At 56.3% G+C, this 27063-nt stretch overlaps 2 protein-coding genes across 4 annotated transcripts; one reads left to right on the forward strand and one right to left on the reverse strand.

Annotated features, from left to right (window-relative positions):
* PLP1 (proteolipid protein 1) lies at positions 1-7537 on the forward strand. Of its 2 annotated transcripts, none has more exons than XM_053956003.1 (7): positions 1-138; positions 2545-2731; positions 3182-3443; positions 4246-4414; positions 4925-4998; positions 5114-5179; positions 5547-7537. In XM_053956003.1, exons 1-7 carry the CDS (start codon positions 135-137, stop codon positions 5616-5618), a joined length of 834 nt encoding a protein of 277 aa, XP_053811978.1. In that variant the 5' UTR covers positions 1-134; the 3' UTR covers positions 5619-7537. The 2 variants fall into 2 exon arrangements, with proteins under 2 accessions (XP_053811978.1, XP_053811979.1); XM_053956004.1 differs by having other exon boundaries at positions 3182-3338.
* A 4238-nt stretch (positions 7538-11775) lies between these two features.
* Positions 11776-17489, reverse strand: RAB9B (RAB9B, member RAS oncogene family). 2 transcript variants are annotated; one of them, XM_053956013.1, is made up of 3 exons: positions 17408-17489; positions 15838-15890; positions 11776-15013 (listed from the first exon to the last, which is right to left on the reverse strand). In XM_053956013.1, the coding sequence occupies exon 3, from the start codon at positions 14976-14978 to the stop codon at positions 14373-14375; it is 606 nt and encodes a 201-aa protein (XP_053811988.1). In that variant the 5' UTR covers positions 14979-15013; positions 15838-15890; positions 17408-17489; the 3' UTR covers positions 11776-14372. The 2 variants fall into 2 exon arrangements, with proteins under 2 accessions (XP_053811988.1, XP_053811987.1); XM_053956012.1 differs by having other exon boundaries at positions 11776-15240.
* Between the last annotated feature and the right edge of the window lie 9574 nt (positions 17490-27063).

Below are 27063 nucleotides of genomic sequence, written 5' to 3' on the forward strand. Positions count from 1 at the left end.
AGCCCTTTTCTTTGCTGGAGAGCCGGACAGGCACGCAGAGGGGGAAATCCAGGGCGTGGGACCGCCTGGCAGGGAGGACTCGGCACACAGCTCCGAAGCGGCAGAGCGGCGGTCGGGGGAGTTGATCCAGCACCATGGGTGAGTATGAGGTGAGGGTGGGGGCCACCTGGAGAGCTGTTGCTGGTGTCCCTGGGGACCTTATCCCAGAGCAGAGCCCACTGCAACTTTCCTCTGGCAGCGGAGAGGTCCTGGTGACCCCGGTGTGCCCGCGCCGGCCGCGGGCGCTGCCGAGGGAGGATGCCTTGGCACGGCAAGGATGACCTTTCCTTTCCCAAGGCGCTTTTCTGTCCCCGTGCTCTCTTGTGCTGTGTGTGGGGGCAGATGCCATCCTCACAGCCCGTCCCACCCCAGCCCTCACCACACGGACTGGAGAGGTGAGAGCTCCTGCCTGGGGCTGGCAGGAGCCGCGAGCTCCAGGCATGGCACTGAGCCCGTCACAGCTCGTGCCACTTGTATGCCAGCGGCCTTGGGAAAACGGAGGCACGCCTGGTGCCTCAGTTTCCCTACTGATACAGCAGAGCTAATACTCACCAGTGTACCCCTGGGGTATTGGGGCTGCTCTGTTCCTGGGGGTGCTCTGATCCCAGGGGTGCCTTGTTCTGCTGGCCCCCTGCCTCCTCCTCCTGTCTGCAGCACGTTGTTTGGCGCTGGCAGCCGCAGAGCCTGGGTACAAGGCTCAGGACTGTGTGGCACAAGGGCTCTTTCTCCCCTCCTTTCCCCTCCCCAGGCTTCCCCCCTGCAGCTTCCCAAAGCAGAGGGGCTGTGGCAGGGAGCCTGTTGGGCCCTGTTGCATTCCGGGACTCACGGTCCCCTGGGAATGGAGCTGTTCACTGCCCCAGAGTGGGCACCTCCGTGCCATCTCCCAGGTGGCCAAAAATCAAACCAGAAAAGGCAAGTTTGGCCCAGCGAGGGGCCAGACCCTGTGGTTCCCAGCGAGGTTGGGAGCAGCACTGGCCAGGATGAGTGAGGCCCCCCTGGATCTGCTGCGTCCAAGGCAAACAAGAGGGAGGGGTCTCAGCACTCCCCTATAGCGCTGCCTTTGTTCCCTGTTTGCTCTTGGCGTGGGGCAACCACTGCGGTGGCAGTGCCAGGACAATCCCCCATTGTCCTCGGTGCCACTGCACAACCTTGCTCCCAGTGGGGAGGGGAGAGCTGGCCAGGACCCCATGGCTTTCTTGTCCTCTTGGGGAGGAGATAAGCACTGTGGGATTTGTGGAGGGAGTGTGGGTTTGGTGTGGGTGCCTTTCTGGCATTCAAGGCAGAAATTCTATGTCCAGATGGGATGTGCCCGGGCAGCCACTGTGCCCTGGGCAGTGGGGTGCCAGAGTCCACGTTTTGGGGACGGGGAGCAGCTTCCCCAGGTGTCACACAGCCAGGACAGCAGCTTGTCCCAGCTTAGCTGGAGCCAAATGCTGGTGGGTGCAAACCCAGCTGGCTGTCTGCCCCCAAAGCAGGCAGGACAGCAGCTGGCTGGGCACCTCCAAACCCAGCCCGCTGGGAAACTGAGCCCATGTTAGAAACTGGCTGGGCACCTCCAAACCCAGCCTGCTGGGAAACTGAGCCCATGTTAGAAACTGGCTGGGCACCTCCAAACCCAGCCTGCTGGGAAACTGAGCCCATGTTAGAAACTGGCTGGGCACCTCCAAACCCAGCCTGCTGGGAAACTGAGCCAACGCTCCTGCACGTTAGAGCCCCAGCGTGCAGAAGGAGCAGGTGCCCATGGCCTCACTGCTGAAAAAATCCAGCATTTAGGCACTCCAACAGCACACTGCTGTGTGTCCTTGCTTTCCCTGCCCTCACGCAGGTCCTGGAGGACTAAACCTATTACACAAGTGTTGTCGTTTGTGGAACTAGCACGGCTCCTTCCTACAAGCACGTCTGCCTACATAAAAGGGCAGCTGCAGCCCGGGCTGCCTGCAGGGTGCCAGGCAAGGCACGAGTGCCCAGGGTGCCACCTGGAAGTCCAGAGTGCTCAGGGTGTGTTCTGGCTCCTACTGTGCTGCCCCAAGCAGGGCCACCTTGCTGGATCTTCCCTGGGCTTTGTCTCTGTGGAGGTGCTGGGTTCCCCTCCGTCTTCGATGGCAAAATAGAACTGCAGGCAGCTGGCATGGCCGCTGTGGTGGCAGTGGGGAGCCCATTAGCAGCTTGTTTGCCAGGTCCCACTGGCATTACGCTACCTCACGCTCTATTTCCATCTGTTTGTCACGGGTCAGCGTGGCTGGCTCCTCACAGCCCCTGTGCCCCACACTGCCACTATCCCTGGGCACCCTTGGGTGGGCTCCTGAGCTGCTTAGAGAGCTCTCAGAGGAGCTGCTGGGTTTGACTCTACAGCACTGCAATGGGTCATTTCTGGGGTTTTCTTTCAACCTGTTTCCCTCCTCCTGCCAGGCACCTTTCTCCCACTGCGCTCGTGCTCCTGAGCTGCAGGCTCCAAGCAATCCTTGTCCCAGCAGTCCTGTCCCACCTCACCTCTTCTCTCCATAGGTTTACTCGAGTGCTGTGCCAGATGTCTCATTGGGGCACCCTTTGCTTCCTTGGTTGCCACTGGCCTGTGCTTCTTTGGGGTGGCGCTGTTTTGTGGCTGTGGGCACGAAGCCCTCACAGGCACTGAGCAGCTCATCGAGACCTACTTCTCCAAAAACTACCAGGACTATGAGTTTCTCATCGATGTGTAAGTACCCTGCTGCAGAGCACCCGCCTCGTGCCGGGGCCCCTCACGGCTTTGCCCTGCTCTGTGCCAGGCTGAAGTGTCTGGCTGGGCTGGCCAGGGCCAGGCTCTCACCCAGGCACCAGGGAGACCCCAAGCTGCCTTTGCCCGTGGCTCCGTGGCAGGGTCCAAGTGGCCACTTGTTTTATTTCACACCAGTTTTTATCTGACCCTTGCTAGGTGTCTTGGGCAGAGCTGGACCTCTGCGCTGGGTAGGTATGGAGGATGTGGGGGTGTCGGTGGCAGCCTTGCTCACCACAGCTTTGCCCCAGCTTGCTCCTCTTGTGGCTTCACCCTCTGTTTTGGTCCCCTTGGGGCAGCGAGGGGAGGGGAAGTGGCAGCGGCCGGGCTGCCACACACAGGGCTGAGCTCTCCAGCAGCGCTCCAGCACCTGCCCGCTCCTCTCCCCCACAGCATCCACGGTTTTCAGTACTTCATCTATGGCACAGCTGCCTTCTTCTTCCTCTATGGAGCCCTGCTGCTGGCCGAAGGCTTCTACACCACCGGTGCCGTCCGGCAAATCTTTGGGGACTACAGGACCACCATCTGCGGCAAGGGCCTCAGCGCAACGGTAACTGGGGGCCCGAAAGGGAGGGGAGCGCGAGGCCCCCAGCGAGCTCACTCGTGGCAGCGGGTGTGTCATTGTTTGGGAAAGTGGCTAGGACATCCTGACAAGGTGATCTTAACCGGGGTTTGGCACCCCTTCGCGCGCCCCAGCGGGTTCACCACGCTCGGTGCGGCCAAAGGGCAGGAGACTGCGGCCGTCCGGGTTTTGGGATGTCCCAAAGGGAAGCACAGCCCTGCTGTCCTCCCCCAGGCTTGCCGTGTTTCCTGGGGACCAAAGCAGCACAAATGGCTACGTTTAATAAAAGTACTTATGTTTAAACATAGGCAGGGAGAATCCGAGCACCCCTGCAGTGCTGGCAGCTCAAAGCTCTGTGGCACCTGGTACCCCTGGGGTCGTCCACTCCACTGTGCTTGGGAATCGTGACAAAGTGCTGGCAAAGGGATCCTGTGGCCTGGGGGAGCAGAGGGGCACGGCTGTGGTTCCCTCGGGGGCTGGTTGGGATGGCACCATGGAGGGAGGGCAGGAGAGCCACGTTGACACGCCAAGGCAGCTTTTGCAGCTGCCCTCCCGCAGAGACCAAACCCTGCTTGGCCGTGGCCACGGTTACCCCCCAAAACGTGGCAGCCATCCTGCTGCTGCCAGTCACCCCCATGCACACACAGCCGGGCGTGAATCTGGGACTGGCGCCGGTCCTGCGAGCTGCAGGATCCCCCAGCTCGGGCTGCTGTCCTGTGCTGCCTGCCTGGGGACACGCTGGCTCTGGCAGGTGGTGCAGAGCTGGGTGCAGGCAGCATCGCAGTCCCCACCTGCCCCACACCCTCCCCTGCCTGGGGAACCTCGCGCTCCCCTGTCCGTGGCCTTGGCCACTTGGTAACCACGGCTGTGCCCGGCTTTGTCCTGCCCCTTGCAGTTTGTGGGCATTACCTACGTCCTGACCATCATCTGGCTCCTGGTGTTCGCCTGCTCCGCGGTGCCCGTCTACATCTATTTTAACACTTGGACCACCTGCCAGTCCATTGGCAACCCCACCAAGACCTCGGCCAGCATTGGCACCCTGTGTGCGGATGCCAGGATGTACGGTGAGTGCCAGGTTCACCACCCAGGAGCCAGGGCTCAGGGCAGAGGAGAGGGGATGGAGAGCAGGGCCCAGGCACGTTGGGTGGGAAAAAGCAGGGCAGGTGCTACCAGTCCCGAAATGCTGGGGGGTGTGTGACAGGTGGCTGCAGGAAGCTGAGCGAGGAAGTTAGCTGTCACTCTGATTATCAAGAGTTTTCTAAAGCCTTCTGAGTTTACATTCTTGTAGAGAACTTTCCCACACAACTTTCTGTAAACAACCTATTGTTTTGCATTCTTTCATAGAGGTGGAGAAATTTGATGTACAGGTAGTTTGTCCAGTGTCATTGGAGAGGTGGCACGTTCACCCTCCAATCCACTGGCACCTTTTGAGAACTATAAAAGATTGGAGTCAGAGGAAATAAATTAGTCTCTTCATCGTGACCAAAGCTGTGGTGCGTCGTTTTTCCTTGTGTCATCTGGTGACTGTTAGCTGTCAGCCACACCCCACTCACCTGGCTCCCACATCTCCACAGGTGTCCTGCCCTGGAATGCTTTCCCTGGCAAGGTGTGTGGCTCCAACCTCCTCTCCATCTGCAAGACCAGCGAGGTGAGTAACTCCTGCCACCTCACGTGTGCTTCCCTCAATGGGACACCTTGGCTCTGGCCTCCCCAGGCAGCACAAGGGAGCCCATGAGCTCACCCACCCTCCTCTTTCCTCGCAGTTCCAGATGACTTTCCACCTCTTCATCGCAGCCTTCGTGGGGGCAGCTGCCACGCTGGTCTCACTGGTGAGTCAGTGCTCCCCCTGCCCAGCCGTTCTTCTCCGCCTGGCAAAGATGTGGGGGAAAAGGACAGCGAAGGTGGTGGGCATGGATGGGACAGAGCCTGTGCTCGTGTCGTTTTCTGGCACGTAAGTGCAGATGGTGAATCCAGGCCATAAGGCAGAGGTGGCTGCAGGAGGGGATCTGGAGAGGCTTTAGCAGACCGCCAGGGAGAGGTCCTGCTGCCAGTGCAGGAGTGCCCTGCCTTTCCCCGGCTCTCCTCTTGCTTTACACCAGCGACACAACACTGGGGCTGCGGGGCTCTGCAGGGCACTGCTCTCTGGGGGTGTGGGGCTGGGGGCTGCCCCCTCGCTCACTCTCCTCCCACCCACAGGTCACCTTCATCATCGCCACCACCTACAACTTCGCAGTCCTCAGGCTGATGGGCCGAGGCACCAAGTTCTAGCCCACGAGGCGGAGCCCAGCCAGACCAAATGTCCTTCTTTTGTCTAACCCCGAGGCTTTAACACTGCGGCCACCTGACACCAGGTCTCCTGCGTTAACTCTGCCTTCGCTGATGACTCCCCTCCTCTTCCTCCCTCGCATCCATTGTGCTGAGCGTGACCAGGAAGGAGAGCTTCCCACCAATGGACGCCTCTTCATGCACTTTTCTCTCGTTGCTCATCCGTAACCGGTTCGCTCTAGAGCCAAGCCCATCAAAACCAGCCAGAGAAGAGGAGGGACTTTCTCCAGTGTCCCAATGTTGCCTAGGGATGAGCAAAGGCCTTCAAGCTCCTGGGAGGAAGAAATTCACGTAGGTTGCTCCATGAGTAGCAGGAGGCTACCTAGAGAGAAAAGGAAGCTGGCCCGGTCCTGGTACCATTGCTAAAGACTCTCCTGGAGCTGTCTGCTGTCACCACCCATGGATGGAGAATAAGAGAAGGATTTTTTTCCCTTAGCAGAGAAAGATGAATTTAACCTAAATCGTCTGCTGCAGCCACAGCAAAGGGAGTTCAGGGCAAGGATCTTCCCAGTGTGGAGAAGAGAGTGCTGATCCCAATGCTGATAAAGCCCTAACCCAGCTGCCCCTATTAAAGCCTAAAGGAGTTTGGTGTCTCTGTAGACAAGGGGGACTCTTGGCTTTACCCTCCAGGCAGCAGAGAGGCAGCAAATAGGTTTGACTGAGGAGGGGACACCTCTGCATCAAGCCCTGGGAGTGTAAAGCCAGAGCCATCCCTCCGTAGGCAGGGGATAACCCTCGGGACCGCGTGCCTTGCCTGCCCTGCCAGTGCCCTTCACAATGGTGCTCTTCTCTGGGGTGACGTCTGCTTCTCTAACCTCCACTGTGCCAGAGAGCTCGGCTCGCTTCTCCCCCTTGTCAAATGTAACCGCCCCTCCTTCTGTCCCCCTCGTGCCCTCCCTTTTTCTCCTGCCAGTCAGGACAGCTGCCTTGTGCCTGCCAGGGTGGCAGTGACTGGCAGCATCTCGCTTCCAGGTGAAACCCATGAAGGAATTGAGGAGGGAAGGAAAGGTGGTGGTTTGGGGGTCACGGGGTGCAGACACAGCCCATCCCTGCAATCCAGATCCTTACTGGTGCCAGTCTTTTCCCATGGAGAGAGGTAGGGGGGCAAGGGGTTGGGTGGAGACCTCTCCTCCCTGACTGTTCTCCAGCTGGAGGAAATCCCTCTGGCTGGGTAGCATGGGTCCAACCAGACCTGCAGAAGTGCTGTTTCCAGTCCTCCCTGACAACTGGTGATTTGTTTTGCTTTTCCTGCCTCTCTCCTTAGCGCTAATCTTTGTGTTTATTTATTGGAGAAACTAATTTCAGTGGCAGACTGTAGCTCCATCTTGCATGGAATTTTTTTTTTCCACGTTTGTATTGTTGTTATATATATTTTTAAGTGCTAGTTTCAGCAGGGCAAGGATAAGGAGGCAGATCTGCTGAGCAGTGCATTTGAAGGATCCTTGCTGCCGGGAATGCTGAAATAGGTTGGCCAGGCTACCAACGCACACGGGATGGGGAGGGGGGAGATGCCAGGAGGGGTGGCAGGGTGGGGAGAAGCCAGTCAAGATCTGGAAATTCACATCAATGCTATCTCTCTTGGGGGTTTGCTGGGGTTTTTTTTCATATCCATTTAACAAAAAATAACCAGGCCCTCCTTCCCACCCTTGCCCCAGACCCCACACACGCACACACACATACACACACACACACACATGCAAAAAGAGTTAATCAACTGAAAGTGTTTCCTTCACTTCTGATCTAGAATTTCAACTTGTTAACCAGCAGTAAAAAAGAGCAAGTTTTTAAAAGACTTATCTTACAGGATGTATTTTATAAAAATTAAAGAAAATACATTAAAATTAAGAACATTCTGAACAAGATGTATGTCTGCCTGTCCATTTGTTGTGCTGGCTTTCCCACCTCCCACCCCTACAAGAAAAAAAAAAAAAAAAAAGGAGGCTCTCTAGGGAAGGGAAGGCTGCAGAGGAGAAGGTCTCAGAGGAGCAGTACTTGCTGACCCATGTGAGGGCCAGCAGCCCCTGCAAGGCTCTGCCCACTCCAGCCATGATGTTCATAACTCTGACTTCAAAATCATTGTTCCCAGCTGGTGGGGGGGGGGGGGGGGTGCTTAAAACCTCTTATTTCTCTTCCAGCAACCCTGAGGAAAGCTGGGGTCTTGTAGCAGCTGCTTTCTTGTGTTTGGTACTGCTGCTGCCCTTTAACACTCGGCCCACGTGCTGACAGCCTCTGCTATGTCTCCTCATGTAGCACAATAAAACCACAACAAAACTAACAAAACATCTCAAGCCAAGCTGGCTGGCACTAAGGCAGCGTGTGTGGGATGAACATGTCCAGAGCCATGCAGGGTGGGCGATTGTCTTGCTTGCAGAGAGCCCTGTGTGGAACATGATGGTCTTGTTTAGGCACAGGGGAACACTGAACTGTTAGAGAGCCCTACATGTCCTGTCTGTGGCTCCGTGGTGCCATTTGCTGCAGGATTGTTAACAGTGTGCATGGTGCTGGTGTGTGGGAGGGCATTGGCTGCTGCCTTTCTGCCCCAGAAACCTTAGGTGCATCTTTCCACAGCAGCTGCTCAAAATGATTGATTCAAATGTCGTTTCTCTTGGAAATCTCCCCAGGAGCTGTGCTCAAGGGTCTCCAGGGAGTGAGGCCACAGAGGGATGCTCCCAGCCCCACGGCTCTGTCAAAAAATGCAGATTTCAGGCACAGCCACATGCCCAGGAGTGGCAGGGTGGGACCTTCACTACTCCTCCTAAATGGGACTCTAGCCCAAATCCCACTCCCCCTGCTCTTCCCTGGCTTCAGCCCTCTCCAAACAGGCAGAAAAGTTGCCCAAGCACCCTGGCCACGGAAGGTTTAGCTCATGCACTGCTGCTGCCCCAGCTCAGCGGCACAGCTCGGCCTTGCCCTGGCTGACAGAAACCCATGGGGCTGCAGCCAGCATCAACGGGGCCCTTTGTTCCCTGCGTTCCCAGATGCCATCACCCTCCTCTCCCCATGCTGAAAGGGTCCTGTGTGTGCACAATCAGCCGCTGGGCAGGAGCGAGCTGGGGAACAAAACACCATCTCTTTCCCCTGGCAGAGACTGGTGCCCCCCCGGCCGGGGTGCGGGCTGGGGACAGCAAGTGCGAGGTGGTGTGCGAGAGCGGCCAGCAAGGCCAGGGTGCTGGGCGAGCCCGAGGGCCAAAGGACACAGGTAGCCTCATCAGCTGTGCCCTTGGCCATGCCCCCTGTCATCCCACCTGGGGACATGGGACCTGCCCTCAGAGCTCCTTTCCTGGGCACCCAGCGCCCTCCAGGAACTGGCTGAGAAAAGGCAGGGAATAAGCTCTGCCTCTGCCTCATACCAAACCCCATCTCTGTAAACCGGCCCATCAGGAGAGCTCCAAGCAGAGGACCCAGTGCAATCACCTGTTTTCCCTTGTCCAGCGGCTAAAATGTGTCTGTACTTTGCTCCTACAAATGCTGGGCCAGAGAAAGGGACCGTGGAGCAAGTGCCATGGGCTGGCTTGCTGGCAAGACAGCGAGGCAGCTCCCATCCCTCCATCCTGTGCCCTGCCACCGCGCAAGATGGCCCTGTGGGCCTTGGGGAGAGGACAAGAGAGGGGAGGGGATGGCGGCACCCAGGGGGTGCTGGTGATTACCAAGGGCCCCCAGCTCAGGCAGCCCCCAAGGGCGAAGCGCCGCCGGGCTGATGGTCGCCTCCGCATCCCCGGTCCTGCGGGTGCGCATCCCCGGTCCTGCGGGTGCGCATCCCCGGTCCTGCGGCTCCTCCCCGCGGCCGTCGGATGCAGCGGCTCCTCGAGCAGCGAGGCAAGCGGCTGCCAGCCCCGGTTCTCCCCGCAGCCCCGGTCCCCGTCCCTGCGCTGCCCGGCCCCGGCTAACGGTGCTTCCTGGGGACCCTTCCCCTGAGCCTCCGGAACACAGAGAGCCCACCGGGACACACCAAAAACACCACCAAAGGCTCACTCAGCACGGATTCGGACTCAGCCCTGGAAAGGCTGTGTAGGATGATGTGCTGGTTTCAGCTGGGGCAGTTTTCTTCACAGTACAGAGCTGTGTTTTGGATAAACCATGCCTGGCAAGCAGCTCTGCCTGCCAGGGCCGTGGCATGGCACTGACACCCACCTGCCCTGGCTAAAGTCCTCACCTGCACCTGATCAAGCACCCAGCTGCTTTCTCTCCATCTCTGTATAGTCCAGCTCTGCCAGGAGCTTCTGTCTAAAGATGAAGAGGGAATAGTAAGTGGAAAGTCACAGAATCACAGAATGGCCTGGGCTCAAAGGGACCTTAACAATCATCCAATTCCTACCACCTGCCACAGGCAGGGACAACTTCTACTAGAGCAGGTTGCTCAGAGCTCCATTCTCCCTGGACTTCAACACTTCCAGGGATGGGGCAGCCACAGCTTCTCCAAGCAACCTGTTCCAGGAGTCCTGTACCTGCAGGTGGCCATGTGCATCAGCCTCCAGAGGACCCCAGGAAGTCACGAGGAAAGAGCTGCTGCAGCAGCCATGCAAGCAATCCACCATTTCACAGATTAGCCCAATCTCCCTGTCAAGGGACTCTGACTCACCTGTGGCCTTCAGATAGCCACTGATGGAGCTGCCATCACCTCCCACCTGGGCAGTGCAGAGTGCTCCTTAGTCCAGAGGAGAACACACCAGTGCCCCCGTGTCAGAGCTGTCCTCAAACCCCTGTTTGGAACTGGAGCTTGGAGTAGGGTTCAGAGGCTCCTAAAGGGGCATTTTTAACTCTTTATTCATTCTGCTCAACCTCAACTTCACACAAGAATATGCTGTATCCAGAGATCCCATGAATCTCCTCAGAGTTTATTGCCTTAAGGAGCAGCCCCAGAGCTGAGGAGGAGGTGTGCACTCGGGGAACAGCCCTGGTCACCAGAGAGCAGCCCCAGGGCATCTGCAGCCACCGGTGCTCCTCAGAGAGTGGCTCTTGAGGAGAATCCGGTTTCCTTAGTCCACCACCAAGCAGCTGCATGGCCTTTCAGGGGCACTACCTGGCCCAGAGCAGCAGAATCCTCAAGAAGGCCGTGGGGGAGAAAGATGAATGGAATCAGAACACCCTTCACCCCTCCTCCTCTCCAAACACACTGTGATATGCTACAGCATCTGTCCCACACAGAAGGAGCTCACCGCTTTCCTTTGGAAACACTCCTTTGTCCTCCAGGGATCTGTCCTCTCCCCAACCCACGACAAAACCTACTGAGCCCTCTGCCACAGCTTACAGTGGGAAACTGGGGAATGAGGGAATGGCCTCTCTATGGCTCCTGCCTCTGCCTGCACTTCCTTACAAACACCTCACACCAGGGGAGTCAACAGTTTCTGGTGCTTTCAAGACAGACCCTTCCTGATGTGAGGCAGCCTCACCCAGACCCCACAACACCCCCAGGCCAGAGCCATCTCCCACCAGTGTTGACTGTTTTCAGCTGCCTTTTGAAATGGCTGAAGTAGCTGGAGGACCCCAGCTACTCCAGCCCACATTTAAAATGCATGGTTTCCAAGGACTTTCAGCCCTACGCTGCCTCCTGGAATCGTCGATAGCGCAAGCAGACCTGGGAGGAAAACAAACTAAAATGTTCTGCCAGAAGAAACAGCAGGCACAGGCTTAGCAAACACAGAGAAAGTCTCCCAAAATAAGCAGCCATTCTGGCAGGACAGCAAAAGAGAACAGTCCCCATATGCTGACTTCCTTCTTAGCATCCTATGGAAATCATGCCTGGTTAAAACCCCCTGGAGCCCGAGGAACCAGTTCCAAGATCACCAGAAGAATTCACAGGAAAGTACTGGACTTGCTGCTGAGAGCCCAGGCTGAGAATTTAAGATGTAGTGACAGAAGGAAGCCATGTGGAATATTTCTGTTCTGAAGCTGTTTTCTGATTCTGTTGAAAAGAGAAAACTGGTCACTGGATTCAGCTGTTGAGTTCTGATCCTTCAGCTCCTGGTCCAGGTAGGTACACAAAGGAATATCCCTCTGATCCCTTAGTGACTTCTCTCTGCCAGATGCTGTAACTGACCAGTCCTCGGAACAAAAACTGACTTCAACATTGATAAACCAAGAAGGCAGCCACTTCCCAAACTCACTTGAATACATCCATGTTTTATTTGCTTAAATAAAGGTAGAATCTTGGTTTTACAATTCCAGTTCTGTAGCAATAGCAACAACCGCAGCAGCACAAGGGAACACGGGGGAAGGGATGGCTGTTGGCACTGAACTTGCAACAGAGTTCAAAATCCTGGCTCCTTTGGGAATTGTGCGTTTCATTTAAAATAAATTAAACAATTGAAATATACTCTACCTTTTAAAAAAAACCCCACGTAAGCCTTAATGTAATGGGGGGGGGAGTTTAATATAAAAAAGTAAATGATCCAATGTCTGTTAGAAATAAAAGGTGCTGTGTAACACGTGCACAATGAGGCTCTTGAGCTTTAGCTACTAGCGTTGACACGCACAGGGTACTGCAAACAACTGCACATGTGCTTCCTGCACTGTGGCATGCTGAATCTCTGCCCTCTTCCATAAGAGGTGCCAGTCCTCACACAGATGCCAAGAAATCCATGGGAAAGTGACAGTTTCACCTGCAGGGAGCTCCCTCAGCAGTGTCCCTGGCAGGGCCGGCCAGCACACAGGGGCTTGAGTCTGCTCTGACCCTGAGCCCTGCACAAACCAGCTCCAGGGAATGAGCCTGTTCAGGGATGGAAACTGGAACCACAGGTCACAGAGCATGGGACCTTGAAGGAAATATCAAGCAGTGCTAATGAAGAAAAATCCAGAGGCCTCAGGAGGTCAGACACAGTTAAATAAACAGTAACAATAACATCCTGTAAAAATCTCTCACCTACAGAGGCAGAACCTCCTCCTTAAGGGAGCTGCCTAAATAGCATTCACTCTCCATGAACACAACTGTTCAGGCCTGTTTAGAAATTAGATCCCCCTAAAGCTTTAATACTCTAGTCCCTTCCACACATGGTTACCCTGCAGACAAGGGCAAGATCTCCCTGGGTTACCCCAGAAGAAATGAGGGGAAATGCTCATGCTCTGCATGCTCAGAGACTCTGCCGTGATGGGGACAAGCTGGCAGCACAGGGCAGAGACTGCCCTGCTCTAAAGCACAGCTTTAAGGGAGGGTTGCTCGATTTGAGCTATAAAATTTACCATCTAGCAGCTGATCACAGTGGGAATCACCCAGCAGCCAGTGGATACGTGCTCGGGGCAGGCTCCTACTTGCCTGTGGGCAGTCACAGCTTTGGCCAAATGCTTGCATGGGAGGTTGCAGGGCACGAGGTTTGAGTGGCAAAGACAGCAGTCAGCAAGCTCATCTCTGCTACACAGCCAGCCTGGGACTAACTAACACCTAGCAGAGGGCAGGAAATAGGAGCAAAGCCTGGTATCCCTTCTAGAAGGCTCCTTGGGCCCCCCCGTGCCCATTTTTCAGCCACCTTGAACAGAGAAAGCGGTGCAGCTTTCTCCCCACTGGACTGAACACAGCAGCCAGTGAATCGAGCAGACACTTGACCAGTTTGTCACAGGAATTACAGATAAAGCATCCTGGATTTCCTCTGAGGGATCAAGGGCCAGGCTGATGGCATGGGCTAACTGTGCCTGCAGCACCGTGCCTGACACAGCAGGTGAATGGTTCCATGCTGCAGCATTCAGATGGAAACACCCACACCAGAGCAACTGAAGGCATGGCTGTGCCAGCTAATGAGGCACTGGTGGCTGGTCACTGGTGTCAGACAGGGAGTGGGTTTAACAGTTGACCACACGTGAGGCCCCCACCCACCTGCCATCTGGTCTGCTAGAGCACATCACCTGAACACAGTGATTACTTGTGACAGAAACCAGCTGAAGTGTCATACTCCAGATCTCCTGAGTAACCCTTTGACATGACCCAGGGAGCGACCAAATTGGAGTTTTTCACCCAGGGCTTCAAGGCTGAGCTTCCACAAGAGACAAGGAAAACATGTATTACACAACAAGCAGACAGTCTCTCCAAAAAATAACACTCACACAAGACAAAGTTAGAGGTGAGGAAAAACAGACCAGAAATAGGCAGCTATGAAGAAACAATACTGTCACATTCAAATACAGGCCAATGTCTCCTTCATATGTTGCTTCAGGCCAGAGCTCTGACAGTTCTCATCACAATTCAGCCTCGGGACACAACACACTTATCCCAAACAACAGACACACATCCCAGCCACTCCAGTATTTGGCTTTCCTACAGTCACATGGGTCAGAGTCTTTATGACAGGTTTCGTTCAGTACATTGAGTGGGATTTCCTTTGGCAGTATAGTCATGAGTGGGTCTAATATTTTTTTTTTTTTTATTTCAGGACTAAAATACTTCAGTGTCTAGGATGCTCTCAGCTTTGCTCTGCAGGCAATTCTTGGTACAGAACAAATCCCTACTGTCTTTAGGGAATTTAAAGGACTTTAACTCAGCCCTTTAAACCTGCTGAAACAGGCAGAGATGGAAGCAAGACTATGCTCACATGCTCTGTTAACAGCTCCCTCCTGCAGATACATGCTTTGTGCCTGAAAACTCCAGGCAGGATTTCAGATGGTGAGGCTGCAGCTCCCCAGTGAGCAAACCTCCTCTTGTCCTTGTAGCCACTCTCCTCAGAGCGCCCCAGGGCTGCCCAGGTGGGTTTGATCCAGCCGCTGGCTCCGCTCTCAACAACAGGAAGAGCCCGATTTGGAGCTGGAGTTCAGGTCAATGGTGTGGCCCAGCATGCAGTGCTCCAGCTGCTCCTCCACCGCCAGCACCTGTCGCACGGCTTCCTCAAAGGCGACTGTCACATTGGTGTCATCCTTGGCACTAGTCTCCAGGTACGGATAGTTACCGTTTTCCATGCACCACGCCCGGGCCTCCTCTGTGCTCACTTGTCTCTCCAGTTTGTCTATCTTGTTGCCCAGGACTACAAATGGGAAGTGTTCAGGGTCCTTCACATCAGCATAATAGATAAACTCCTTCTGCCAGTTACTGAGGTTCTCAAAGCTCTGCCGGTCATCCACGCTGAAGGTCAGCAGGCAGCAGTCTGCGCCCCGGTAAAAGGGCGTCCGCAGGCTCTTGAACCTCTCCTGTCCCGCAGTGTCCCAAATCTGGAGGGTCACAAAACGCCCGTCCACCTCCAGGTCCCGGTTCAAGAACTCCACCCCAATCGTGTGGAACGCCTGCGAGTCAAACTTGTTGGTGACGTACCGATTCATGAGGGAGCTCTTCCCAACTCCACCATCTCCAAGGAGAATGACCTTTAGGAGCAAGGACTTCCCGCTCATCGCAGCAGGATGGAGGGGCAAGGTACCAAGGCAATCTGCAGGGTTCAGAAATAGTACCATTTGACTTGTGGGCTCTGCAGAAGAACAGAATATGGCATTTCCATCCCCATTTCTGAAGTTTTGTATATAGGAGGTGATGTCTCTTTTCAGAGAGATCGTATCATTCTAATCTCTCTTATTAGAGAGTTTAGAGCTAGCAACTGGACAAACTTGCGGGCACTCAAGTCCTTCATCGGGTCCAAATGGATGCAGCACATGACCCCTTTAAGTGCAAGGCAAAAACAACTGTTGAGAGTTTAGTATCAATTACACCACTTTTGGTGAAAACTCTGTTTCAGAAAGCTTGTCCAGTTTTTCCAAACACACCATCACAACTTGAACATCTCTCTGGGCCTGCATCCTGTGAGGCTATCACAGAAACAGCAAAATTACCAGGGGTGGCCATCACCAGGCCTTCCTTTCCACTGTACCATCACCAGCTAAATAATTTCTCCTCTCTTACTTGCTCTACTGGAAGGATGTAATAGATGTGCAGGTCTAATATCAATAGAAGTAATTTGTCAAGCCAGTTCTTAATCACCCTGAGGATGCTGACTCACCTTGCCAGCGCAGCTGCGCGTGATCTCCGTGGCTCGGAAGGGGTTTCCCAGGCACAGGGACCAGCTGCTCTTTGCTGGCACAGCCCAGTTTGCTGGGGCTCAGCTGCAAGTTCACATTGCAACAACCCAGACACCACAGGTTCCTTAGTCAGCACCCTCAAGGCCAAGTGCCAGTGAACGCTCCCCCTCCCAGGGACACTCTGCAGGCTAGGCTAAAGGCCTGACATGGAATAAGAGGTTGTTGGGTTGCTGTACTGTACCTGCTCTGTCTCCAGGACTGTCCAGGGAACACCTTCCTCCAGTGTATCAGTCACTAAAAAACAAACATCAGTCAACAAGGTTACCAGAGCTGCCCTCGCTGTCGTTCAGTTTGTGATGCTGACTGAGGATGGAAGGACAACAGCAGAGCTCTAGGAAGCTGCACGTGCAGTACCGATGGCTGGAGTAAAACAGCAAGAACAAAGCACCGAGGAGTTTCCCTTGCCCGGAGTGAAATGGAACAGAGCCCATTTCTGGCCAGGGCAGAGCCAGTACAAGGTGCATGCTGAACCCCAGGTAAGAACAGAACAAACTGAAGGAGCTCTGACATGAGAGCACAGGCTGTGCAATCTGTGTCTTCCCTCAATCCAGGGGATGATAACAACTGTGATCTGCTTGTCCTGCCTACTCACACACCCTGGAATCTGATTTGAGGATTGAACACGCACCTGAATCTGCTAACCAGGAAAGTGAGCCAGCTGGGGACAACCTGGCATGAAAAGACAAGGAGCTTGCTTACACCTGCTACCAACATTCCTGGGAAGGGTGTGGATGAGTAGTGCTTCTCAGTGATGACATCTCCAACCCACTGAAGCAGGAGTGTGTGGCACTGCTCAGATCAGCACTCCTGCTCCTTTTCCAGGCCAAACCCTGCTTTCTGCCTTAACCTCGGGGGGCCCTGTTCAACCTTGATTCTGCTCTTTTTGCAGCCCTTTCAAACAGTACTTACCACAAAGCCAAAAGCAGAAACTTCTGCTTTAAGAGAGTTTCTGCACTTTCTGCACAAAAGGCTCACAAATTTCACTTCCCTGCACAGAAACACCTCAAACCAAGCACAGCTGAGCTAACCTGAGGGGCTATTTGAGGAGCAGTGTGTGACCCAGTATTTTAAAGCAAAGACCAAAATGCAAATCTCAGAAGAGACAAACAGGAACTGCAGCACAGGTCCCCATGGCTTAGGGGAAATCCCACCCTGTGAGCAGGTGAGCTGTTTAATACCCTTGTTCCTTTCCAAACCTTCCTGAGGGATGTTTAAGACAGTCACTGCCACCAAAGCCCCTCCTGGCACAGGCCATCAGCCCCGAGCAGAATTTCTGTTTAGAAATGCTCTGTTAGCAAGTGACTCTTTAAAAAAAATGACTAATGGGTTATGTCGCGCTGCTCCAGAGCCTGCAGGACTCAGCAGCAGTACTCAGGTCAGCACGCCGCCGGCAGCCGTGACACAGCCTTGACATCGCTGCTCCCGCTGCGAGCTATTCCGGAGGCTGAACCCCACTGCAGCGGGGCCGACCCGCTCTCGCAGGGCGCCAGCACCCGTGTGCAGGTACCAGCAGCGGGGTGGGCACGCCGGGGCCGACTCCCCCCTGCTCCCCGGGCCCCGGCTCGGCGGAGGCGAGACCCTCCGGCGGGTCCCATCCCGCCCCACGGGAGCGGCCAGGGAAGAGCCCGCAGCCGAGGAGCGGCACCCGCGAGGGGCCCCCTCGGCACGGGCCGGGGTAAAAGGGCGGCTCTCCTGCCCCCCCCATCCGCAGGTGCCCGGGCCGGGGGCGGCGGCGCCGGGCCCGCCCTTACCTCGCCCTCACCGCCCTCCGGCCGCCGCCGCCGCCCGGCCCGCGGGGCGCAGGTGCCGCTCAGCCCCGCGCCTGCGCCGCGCACGCGCCTCCCGCCGGCCGGCAGCGCCCGCCCTCGGCCGGCAGGAGCCGCCCCGCAGCCCCTCACGGTCCCGCCGTCACTGCCCTCACATGTCCGCCCTGTGTCTCCTCGGCCCCCTCACGGTGCCGCATGTTCCCCCTGTGCCTCCTCACACGCCCCCCGTCACTGCTCTCACAGTCCTGCATGTTCCCCCCCTTGTGCCTTCTCAGGCCCCTCACACGCCCTCCTCACGGTCTCACCTGTGTCCCTTCGCCGCCCGCCCTATCGCTCCTCGAGCTCCCGTCCCCTCAGTGTCCCCCTGTGCCCCGAAGCCACTCACAGTACCCCCGTCACTCCCCTCCACTGTCCCCACTGTGGCCCGCAGCCCCGCACTGCTCGCCCCCGGCACTCCCCTCACAGCCCCGCCTGTGGCCCCTCACAGTCCTCTCTGTCACTCTCCTCACAGTGCCCGCATATCTCCTGCCCCCCGCAGCCCCCTTAATGCCAGTCCCTGTCTCTCCCCGATCTCCTGTCTCCTCACAGTCCCACACGTCGCACCGCAGCCCCTCACCGCCATTCCCTGTCACTCCCCTCACAGTCCTGCCTGTACCCCCTCACTGCCTGCCCCTGTCACTCCTTTCACAGTCCCCCCGTCCCCACATTGTCACTTCAGTGACAGCTGCCCTAAAGAGCAAGACTCCCCCACCCTCGCAATCACCCACGGGACCAGGAGCGAGAACGTCTTTGAGGAGGTTTCTGGGGAAGAACAGCTAATATAACCATTACATTGATGGGAAAAATTGTGGCCAGCCTCGCCCAGACAGTGAGAGCAGAGGGAGAGGGAAACCAGACCCCCACGTGGCTGCAGAGGGGTTTTGGGGAGCAGCAGGCACTTGTGTGTTCCCCTGTGGGTGGCATCATCAACTTTTCTTCCTAATAGTACCTCCTGATGCTCACTGGGATACACCTTCGAAACTTGGGGACGCACCTCACTGGGGCTGCAAAATGCCTTGGACACCTTCTCCAGGGGGGAAGAGCAGGGACCTCTGGTATGGACATCTGGGGCTTTTGGCCATCTGGATCCTGCATCAGCTCCAGGGCTGAGTGGGTGCCACCAAAGGGCATCGATTCCCTTCTCCCCCCGGGAAAGCATGAGATGGGAGGAGGATTTAAATTAAGCCAGGGATTATATTAATACTAGCCTCAGTGATCTGTCAGAAGGGATGGGGAACAAGGAAAGCCTAGCGGGGTGAGGAGGGGGAGGGCAGCACAAGGGCCCAAGGTCGAGGCTGTTGGCAGTAGGGGACCAGGACCGCCTGGGGAAAATGTTGGAGCTCCAGGGGTGTGCGTTTGGGCCACCACTGTAAACAGCAGCACTAGGGCAGAAGTGCAGGTGCAGGATGCTGCTGGTACAAGTGGCAAACGCAGCCTGCACCACCCCTGGGAGATCCCTCCAAACCAGTCCAGATCCCCATGCCAGCTCTGTCAGGACCATGCATTGCTGGAGTGAGCCTCTGAGCATGGCACACTTGCCCTTGCCAAGTCCCCTTTGCCTGGCAGCTGTTAAACCCTGTTATTTGCCGGTATTTATTGATTAGGGATCTGATTTAGCATGTAAGGGGTGAGCCTGGATTCTGAACAAGAAAGAGCCACCACGGCAAATCTTGCCAAGGCAACAGAGGCATGGTGCTCTGCTGCAGCGCTGTGCCATGCTCTGCCTTCCTGCACCACCCCTGTCAGGCCTGGCAGACACCTAATCCTCAGGGGATGCTGCCTGCAGGGTTTAGGGAGGGCAGCACATCCCTACAGCTCAGCCAAAGATGCCACATGGCCAGTGACCCCAGCTGACCGTGCTCATGCTCGAGGGGCCCCTGTGTACCTCCAGGGTAATCTGTGGGTGCTGGCAGCTGGTGGAGTCACTTGCCTACCTGAGCAGGGATGTGCCTGGTCTGATTTGGCTCCTAGTGGCTGTGCAGTCTGGTTTTCTTGCTGAGCTGGATAACAACCTGTTTGGCATCTGTGGTGGACACCAGTTACCCACCAAGCTGCTCTAGCACTCCCTTCCTCAGCAGGATAGGGCAGGGAGAAAGTAAGATGGAAAAGAATTTGTGGATCAAGATAAAGGCAGATTAATAAAGCGAAAGCTGCACGCAGAAGCTAAGGAAATCAAAGGATTTATTCTCTACTTCCCATCAGCAGGTGATGTCCAGCTGCTTTCGGGGAAGTAGGGCTTAAGCACTCATAGTGGTTGCTCTGAAAGACGGCTGCCTTCTTGTGTCTCTACAGCAATTATATTGTCAGACTTCTTGGCATTTCCTCCTCTTAACAGCTCTCTTCCCTCTCACGTCTCATACATGGGCTTTCGGCTTAAAGCTGGGTTCACCATCCCACTGCTCCTTGTCCTCCCCTGCTCAGGCAAGAAGAAACAGAGTACAGCACATGCATCGTGGGCTCACTCTCCCTCTAACCAGGGCAGGAGGGGACTAACTTCTTGGGGTGCCCCTGATAGCCATGGCACTGGCTTATAGGCATGAGGATGGACAGATATTTCATCAAAGTTCTGGAGCCAAGAAGGTGTTTTCTTCAAAGCTGGTGTTTTCATACCTGGATAATACATTGCTGCCAAGCTGCCAGAATGACACTGAGGCACTCTGAATCACCTTCCTGCACACAGCCTGTGTGCACTGAACACCCTCATCATCATTGTCTAGATCACTGTAGATGACCTCCAGCATTACTTAATTCTCTCAGGTGCTGGATGCCTTCACCTGTGCTGGTCCACTTTCCTGAGTAGTTCACAAGATCTTCCCAGAATAAATAGCTTGCCCTCACTCACACTTGAGAGGAGCTACCTGCAGAGACTGTAAATTGCTGCCACAAACCCTCAGTTTTTAATTAGTAGTTTTAAACAGCCCATATAAGGGCTAGCAGGGGCCTCGTGAGCTTCCACAATAAAGCCACCCACATCAGTCCTGGGTAAGGAGAGGGAGATGTATTCCCTGATCCTCTCCACAAGGCAGCTCCCCCAGCAGAGCAAGGCCATCAGTGCCAGGCCAAAGCACACAGCCATGGTTTGTACTAACATGTTCCCAAAGCCCAGCAAAGTAAAGAGATAAGAAATGCAGCCAGAAACACCGTGACCCAACAGGAGCTGCCTACTTAGTAACTACTATGGCTAAAGCACACTTAGCACAAGTTAAAGAATGGGCTTATCTGGGCATGACCTTGTGCTGGTGGGAACCTGCTGAGAGCAGCACTGCCCTGGCCCCATGGTCAGGATGGGACTTTGCCTGTGGGTCCTGGGCACCAGGGGAATTTGTCTGGAGATGAGGACATGGTCCAGGAGCCATGTGCTGGGTGAGCAGTACCAGGGCTGCGGGGGCTGCACTGGGGAAGGGACTCTGCAGGGCGCAGGGCTCCTTCAGCATGAGAGGTTTTACATCCCTGCCCAGAGAGGCTGCAGCATGTGTGCGGCTGCTTGGCTCTCACTGCCGGCTCTGGGAGATAGGGCCAACAACGGAAGCTGGTGCCAAGGTGAGGCGCCCTGATCCTGCTTCGACCCCCTGCCAGCCTGTGGTCACACAATGCTGCCAGCTCATGCCTCGATTAATTCATCACATGTCCCGTGCTGCAGCTGGGGCTTCGGCCTCTGCTTTTGTTCCAGCCCCGGTGCACGGCTCTGCAGCTGCTTTCTCCAAGGCGTGTACCCAGCAGCAGCTCCAGCCCATGGCATCTGCTGTGAAACACTTTCCCTCACAGGAGCCCCCTGAGCAGTCCTGACACCCCTAGCCTTGGCCACCTCCATTTGCCCTGAGCCTACAGCTCTGAGCAAGTTGCCAGGTACCCCATCATCCATTTCTCTCCCCAGAAAGGAGATCCATAGGTGGAGCAAAGCTGGGGAAGATGCATCATTCATCCCCCTCTACCCCACACAGCTCAACCTGCCCTAAAGAAGTGACCTGTGTTGTTTCTGTGAGCTGGTCTGAGGCAGCAGGGAGGGGGCCATGCCTGGGCTGCAGAGCTGCCTCTCAGACACAACACTGCAGGCAGGGGCTTGTCCCAGCTTCAGTGCAACCGCAGGCCTGGCACTGGCTGAGCCACACACCACTGCCCTCCCCTCCCCGCCCATCCCCAGCTCTTCCCAAAAACCCCTTAGCTGGTTTTTAGGGACATGTTAAATGACAAGGCGGCAGAGCAGGTATCACCATAGGAGGCAGCACCAGACATAGTTCTACCCTGATGTAGGTGCACAGACAGGCTGGGCCTTTGGCAGACAGCACAAGGCATCTGTTGCAACATGCATACCTGCTGCCCATGGCTCCGGAGCTGGTTCCTGGAAAACCACAGAGGAATCTGCCAGGCTGGGCAGGGGGGAGTTCAGCCTGTGCTGCCACGGACTCTGCCCTGGGACCCACAGGAAAGGCACACGGCAGCAGGGACAGAGGAGGGGGACAGGGGCCACGTGGTATCCTGGCTTTCGCTCGGCAAGGAAAGTGCATTAACAGAGGCACGGAGAGAAGCTGCTCCTGCTGCAGCTCTGGAGGTGTCTCTGCCCTGTCTGAAGGTGATTCTAGGGGGAGTGGCAAAGGATCATATTCCCAAGCTGACCCTCAGTTTGTACCCTGTACCCCACCCACTGTGCTGAGCTTGTACCCTGCACCATGCTGTGCCCAGCCTGGCCCCTGGTGCCCTGTGGGCAGCAGGAGATTCCCATACAGGTTCATCCAGGCAGGTTTGGGGCTGTGATACCACAGGATACCACCAGCACTGGCAGTGGGGCACACAGGCTTGAGGACAGCAGTGTCCTGGCAGAGGACACTGATCTCTGCCCTGGCCAGACAGAGTGAGGTGACATTTCCTTACCCACCGTGGAAAGGCTTTGATTTAGTTTTTCCGCCCCTTACATCATGAAGGTGCATGAGCAGTCTCAGGCACCCCTGGCAAACTCCCGACATCTGTGCCATGACTTGGGCATTGGGTGGATGCCTGCTGCCATCACTGCCATGGGTTTGAGCCCCCACCTTATTTCCCCCTCCGCTGCCTGGGATGTCATACCCCAGCTGTTGCCTGTGGAGAGGAATAAATCATGGAGAGGGGGCTATGCATAGGGAACAGGGGAACAAAATGGCTTTTCATGCCATAATCCTTTGTAATAAAACACCAGAGGGAAGAAAGATGATAAACAATGTCTCCTGTGTGAGCCAGCTGCTTCCTAAAATAAAGCGCTCCTTTGCTCCGTCAGCTGCCCCGGCTCGGGCGCAAGTGCGGGCGCTGCCGCAGACACCGGACCGCGTTCCCGCAGGAGCACATGCTGCCGCAGCTCCGGGCACGGCCCCTCGGGCCCGCGGGAATCTGCAGAATGCAGCCGGCGGGGGCCAGAAGCGAGCACTGAGTTCCGGCCGCTGTCAGGAGCGGGCTGGGAGCCCCCCATGGTCTCGGCATCTGCGGCGCCAGCGGCCGAGGCGCGCAGCCGGGCTGCTCCCACCTGCGCCTCGGGCCGGCCACAGCCCCGGCAAATGCGAGCAGCGCGGGGCTGCGGGGGCGCTCCGTGCGTGACTTTCCCAGCTTTGTTTAGAGCCAGGTGCTGGCAGGAGCCTGGTCCTGAGCAGGAAGCTCTGCGTGCTCCCGGTTCATCACTACTCATGCTGAGCCCTCCTTGGCAGGGGATGAGTAAGCTCCTGCTGGTAAACCTGACCTCCAGGGCATTATTTCAAGAGCAGCAATAACTTTTGCACCGCCCGGGAAGGTGATGGGTTATGCTGAGTGTGTGCAGCCCACAGGCCAGTTTCCCAGCACAGGTGTCCAAAGGTTTCTGGCTCGCTGTGTGGGTGCAAAGGGACAGTGGCTTTCCCTCCCCAAGGCCATGGGAGTTCTTCAGCACAGTGCTTCTCCCCACAGGATGGGGACAGCTTGTCCGTCCATCCTTCCCATCTCACCAAGTGGCCCCATCACACACAACTCCCGCACACCATGGTAGCCTACTGTCAACGCCTTTGCCAAAGGACTGTGGTCACTTGCCCACACAACACTTTCATTTCCCCACAATTGCTCCTTCTCTTCCGCCTTCCTCATTTACAGCCACATGCTTTCCTCTTTAACTATCCCCATGTACAGAGCCTCCCCAAGCACTCCCAGCAGAGGTTTCCCCTGGCAGCTCCTGCTTGCTGCCCCTTGTTCCCATCTCAGCCTCAGCCACCATGGGGAGGTTTGAGCTCTGTGCTTGGCAATGTGTCTGGGCAGGCAGCAGAGACCTGGCAGGAAAAGGCCAACCCAAGTGACACAGAGGTAGTGGCATGTTTTCCCCAGGGATGCAGGGAATAGGGAGATGGGGGTGAGCAGGACCCACCCATTGGAGAGCTGCAGCACTCAACTGTCTGTGCAGCCTGGCTTCACCTTATCCTGTTTGCTCTGGTGCCAAACACGTACCTGCTAAAGGAGGTTTGCTCAGACCATCTGCAGTTCAGGTCGAGGTTGGCAATTTCCTGCCATCCAGGAGCTGCCTTAGGCCTTGATCACTGGCTGATCTTGGCTCTCACCGCTTTCTGCTGCAGTTCTGGGGGCTGCCAGATGTCGAGTGACAAAGGGAAAACCCTGCCTGTCAGAGTGCAAAAGCCTCCCTTGCCCTGGGTGAGTTCTGCTACAAACCAGTGTGGTGCTGTGGGACATCAGGAAGGTGCCACAGACTGGCAGGGAGCCGTGGGACACAGGGGAGCCCAGTACAGGGCAATGCACAGGCTGACTCAGGCACCTCCTGCCAGAGATGGGGTTATGGTCCCCCACATGTGTGTGTTGGGCCAAATCCTCTCCTGTCTGAGTCAGAGAGGATGGAGCAGTGGCAGGGACAGACACCCATCCCAGCCACAAGCCCTGATCTGAATTCACCTCATGCTGCTGGTCACCAGGTATTTGCCCAAATTCCTCCTGATGGTGACTCACTCAGCCTTCTCCTCCCTCCTCTGCAGCGAGGTCACAGCTCACCATCTCATTGAGCATGGGAGGAAACCACCCAGAAGCAGCAGGATGGGCCCCAGATGGGAGAGGCATGGATTATATTCTCCTGGCATTGCTAAGAGGGGCTGACATGAGTAACTCACCTGGTGCCCAGCGAGGGAAGGGTCATAGAGCCCTGTCAGGAAGGCCCAGCTCCTGGGATGGCATCCTCTGTGTGTCGGTGCCTGCTGGGGCAGTCCATGCTGCTCAAGCTGCCACATTTCTAAGGGACATCAATCTGGCAGGTGTCTTGGCTTCCCACACCACTGGCAGCTGTGGGCCCATGTGTGCCAGGGTGAAAAGGTGAAGGTCTGGGATAGGAAAGGAAAGTGCTGATGTAAAAGGCTTTTCTGGAATGGTTGTCCCCTTACTAGCTCATGCTCTGCTGGCAACAGGGACATTTTGGACGCCGGTTAGCAAAATAGGTAACTCTCAGTCTTGAGGATAGGGCATTTGGGTGTGTAGACAGGGAATTTGGGCAATGTGTTCTGGTACTTCCTGTGCACCATTCTGGTGGGGAGGTGGTTGGGAAAAGTGCCTGGACTGCCCTCCAGGGGAACACAGGACATTGGCCATAAAACACACAGAGATGTGTTTGCTGGGGAGCTGCTCCCAGCTCCAGCTGATGTCCCTGGGTCCAGGCTGGGACTACCAGCCCCTGGGGTGACTTCCTTGGGGCACAGACCTGGCTGTGCCAGCACTTAACCCCACGTCTAAATCTGTATTACTACACGCTGGGGTTGGCTGCAGCGAAAAAGCAACCCAAAGCCAGATGCATCGACATCTCTGTGGCTCCCCAGGATGCATGGGGATGCCATGGGCTGCTTCCACAGACTCAGGGTCAATGCTGGAGCCCTGCCAGCTTCTGGCACCAGCCGCCCTGCTACGTGGAGCAACCCACAGCCCTGGTCCTGGCTGGCAAACCAGCTGGCTCTGTAGGACTGGGGTGCCCAGCACCGCTGGCAGGCTCTGCTGCCTGTGTGCGCAGCACAGGGTGAGGGGGAAGTTATTGTAAGCACAGCAGTGCCAGGGAGGGGACACTCCTGCCATGGCCTTGCAGACGTCCATGTGACTCAGGGAGAGATAAGTAGCCTGGTGCTTTTCCATGCCCGCAGAGGGGCCCGTTGGAGCATGTCGCAGGGAGAGGCATCGGGGCGGTGTCAGGAGCAGCCAAGGTGCTCTGGGCAGCCACTGAGACCTCCCTATCCCCAAAAGCAGCACTAGGAGGGGAGACCAGCACTGCCACTTTGTGTTTCCATCCCAAAAGCTCCACTTGGTTCAACTCAGCCTCTGGCTCTCAGGGATGGGGAAAGGCTTCAGGCTGGCTTTACCTGCCTCTGCTCCGTAAGAAAAACCACCCGAGCAGGGACATACCGTCACCCTGACAAACCACCCTGGCTGCTGGCACGGGGAAGAGACTTCTGTGTCCAGGATAGGGTTCTGTCCATGGGACATCAGGGTGCTGAAGGGGCACAGCCACCCTTCCCAGTGTCCAGCCCAACACAGCAGCAGCCCCAGCTGGGCCTCTGCATTGCTCTCTGCCCTTGCTCCATGGAAAACCCCACACGCTGCCCCGACAGCGCACAAACACCAAACTCTTACCTGCAGCTCTTTCAATTCTGCTTTTTAAGGGGTGGAGGCTGTGGCAACCACACAGGCAGTGTTATTTGCAGTCCTTGGCAGGCAGTGTGGGTGGAGGCACCGGGCAGATAGGCACCATGTCCAGACAGGCGCAACAGCCCCGTGTTTGTCCCCAGCTGACCAGGCTCGTTAGGAACACTGACCAAAACTGTTAGCTGGCAAGTTTTGGCTAGTCTGCCTCCACCTCCTCTATAAATGGCCTGGTGTGTTCAGTGACCCTGCAGGCCAGGTGGAGGTGAGGCAGTCCTGGCAGTAGCCAGGAAGCCTCAGCATAAACCTGGAGGCACTGTCAGAGCTCACCCACACTGTGCTGGCAGACAACTGCAGGACCCAGGGAACTCCACCCCTGCAAGGCAGGGCTGGGCTCAGCCCCGAGAGTACCCAAGGGATTTACTCCATTCAAATCCATCCTTACAGGGCTGAAAAACCACCTTCAGTCAAGGGTAGGGGTGGAGGTTGGCTCAAGGGGAATGGAAGGGCAGTGCCATGCAGTGAGGGGAGAACTGTGCTCCAGGAGCTGGGTGGGCAGAGCTGGTCTGGCCACCACACCAGCAGGATTCAGGCCAGCATTGCCACTGCCAGCACCTCCAGCCACGCTGACAAGGCACCAGCCCAGCTCCACAAGGTTTTAGGCAGGGGACACCAAGTTTTCCAAGGCAGAAGACTCAGCCTTCACATGGGCAGCAAGACCCAGGTTAGCCTCTGCTTTTAGATGCACCAATAAACCACAATGGTGGTGGAGCACAGTGGCCACGATCACGCCAGCAATGCTCCCGGTTCCCCCAGGGACCGATCCCCAAGCAAACACTAAGCTGGATTCACCCTGCAGGGAACCATCCCACATTGCTCTCTGAGCAACGCTGAACAACCAGCACTGCTGTAGCACCAGGCAGACCTCCCCGCCCGCCAGGGCAAGCCAAGCTACAGTCAGAACCTTTGTCAGGGAAGAAGCCACAAGCCATAGG

This window comes from Vidua chalybeata, chromosome 14 (genome assembly GCF_026979565.1).
Source record: "Vidua chalybeata isolate OUT-0048 chromosome 14, bVidCha1 merged haplotype, whole genome shotgun sequence".
In the NCBI taxonomy this organism is placed as follows: domain Eukaryota; kingdom Metazoa; phylum Chordata; class Aves; order Passeriformes; family Viduidae; genus Vidua; species Vidua chalybeata.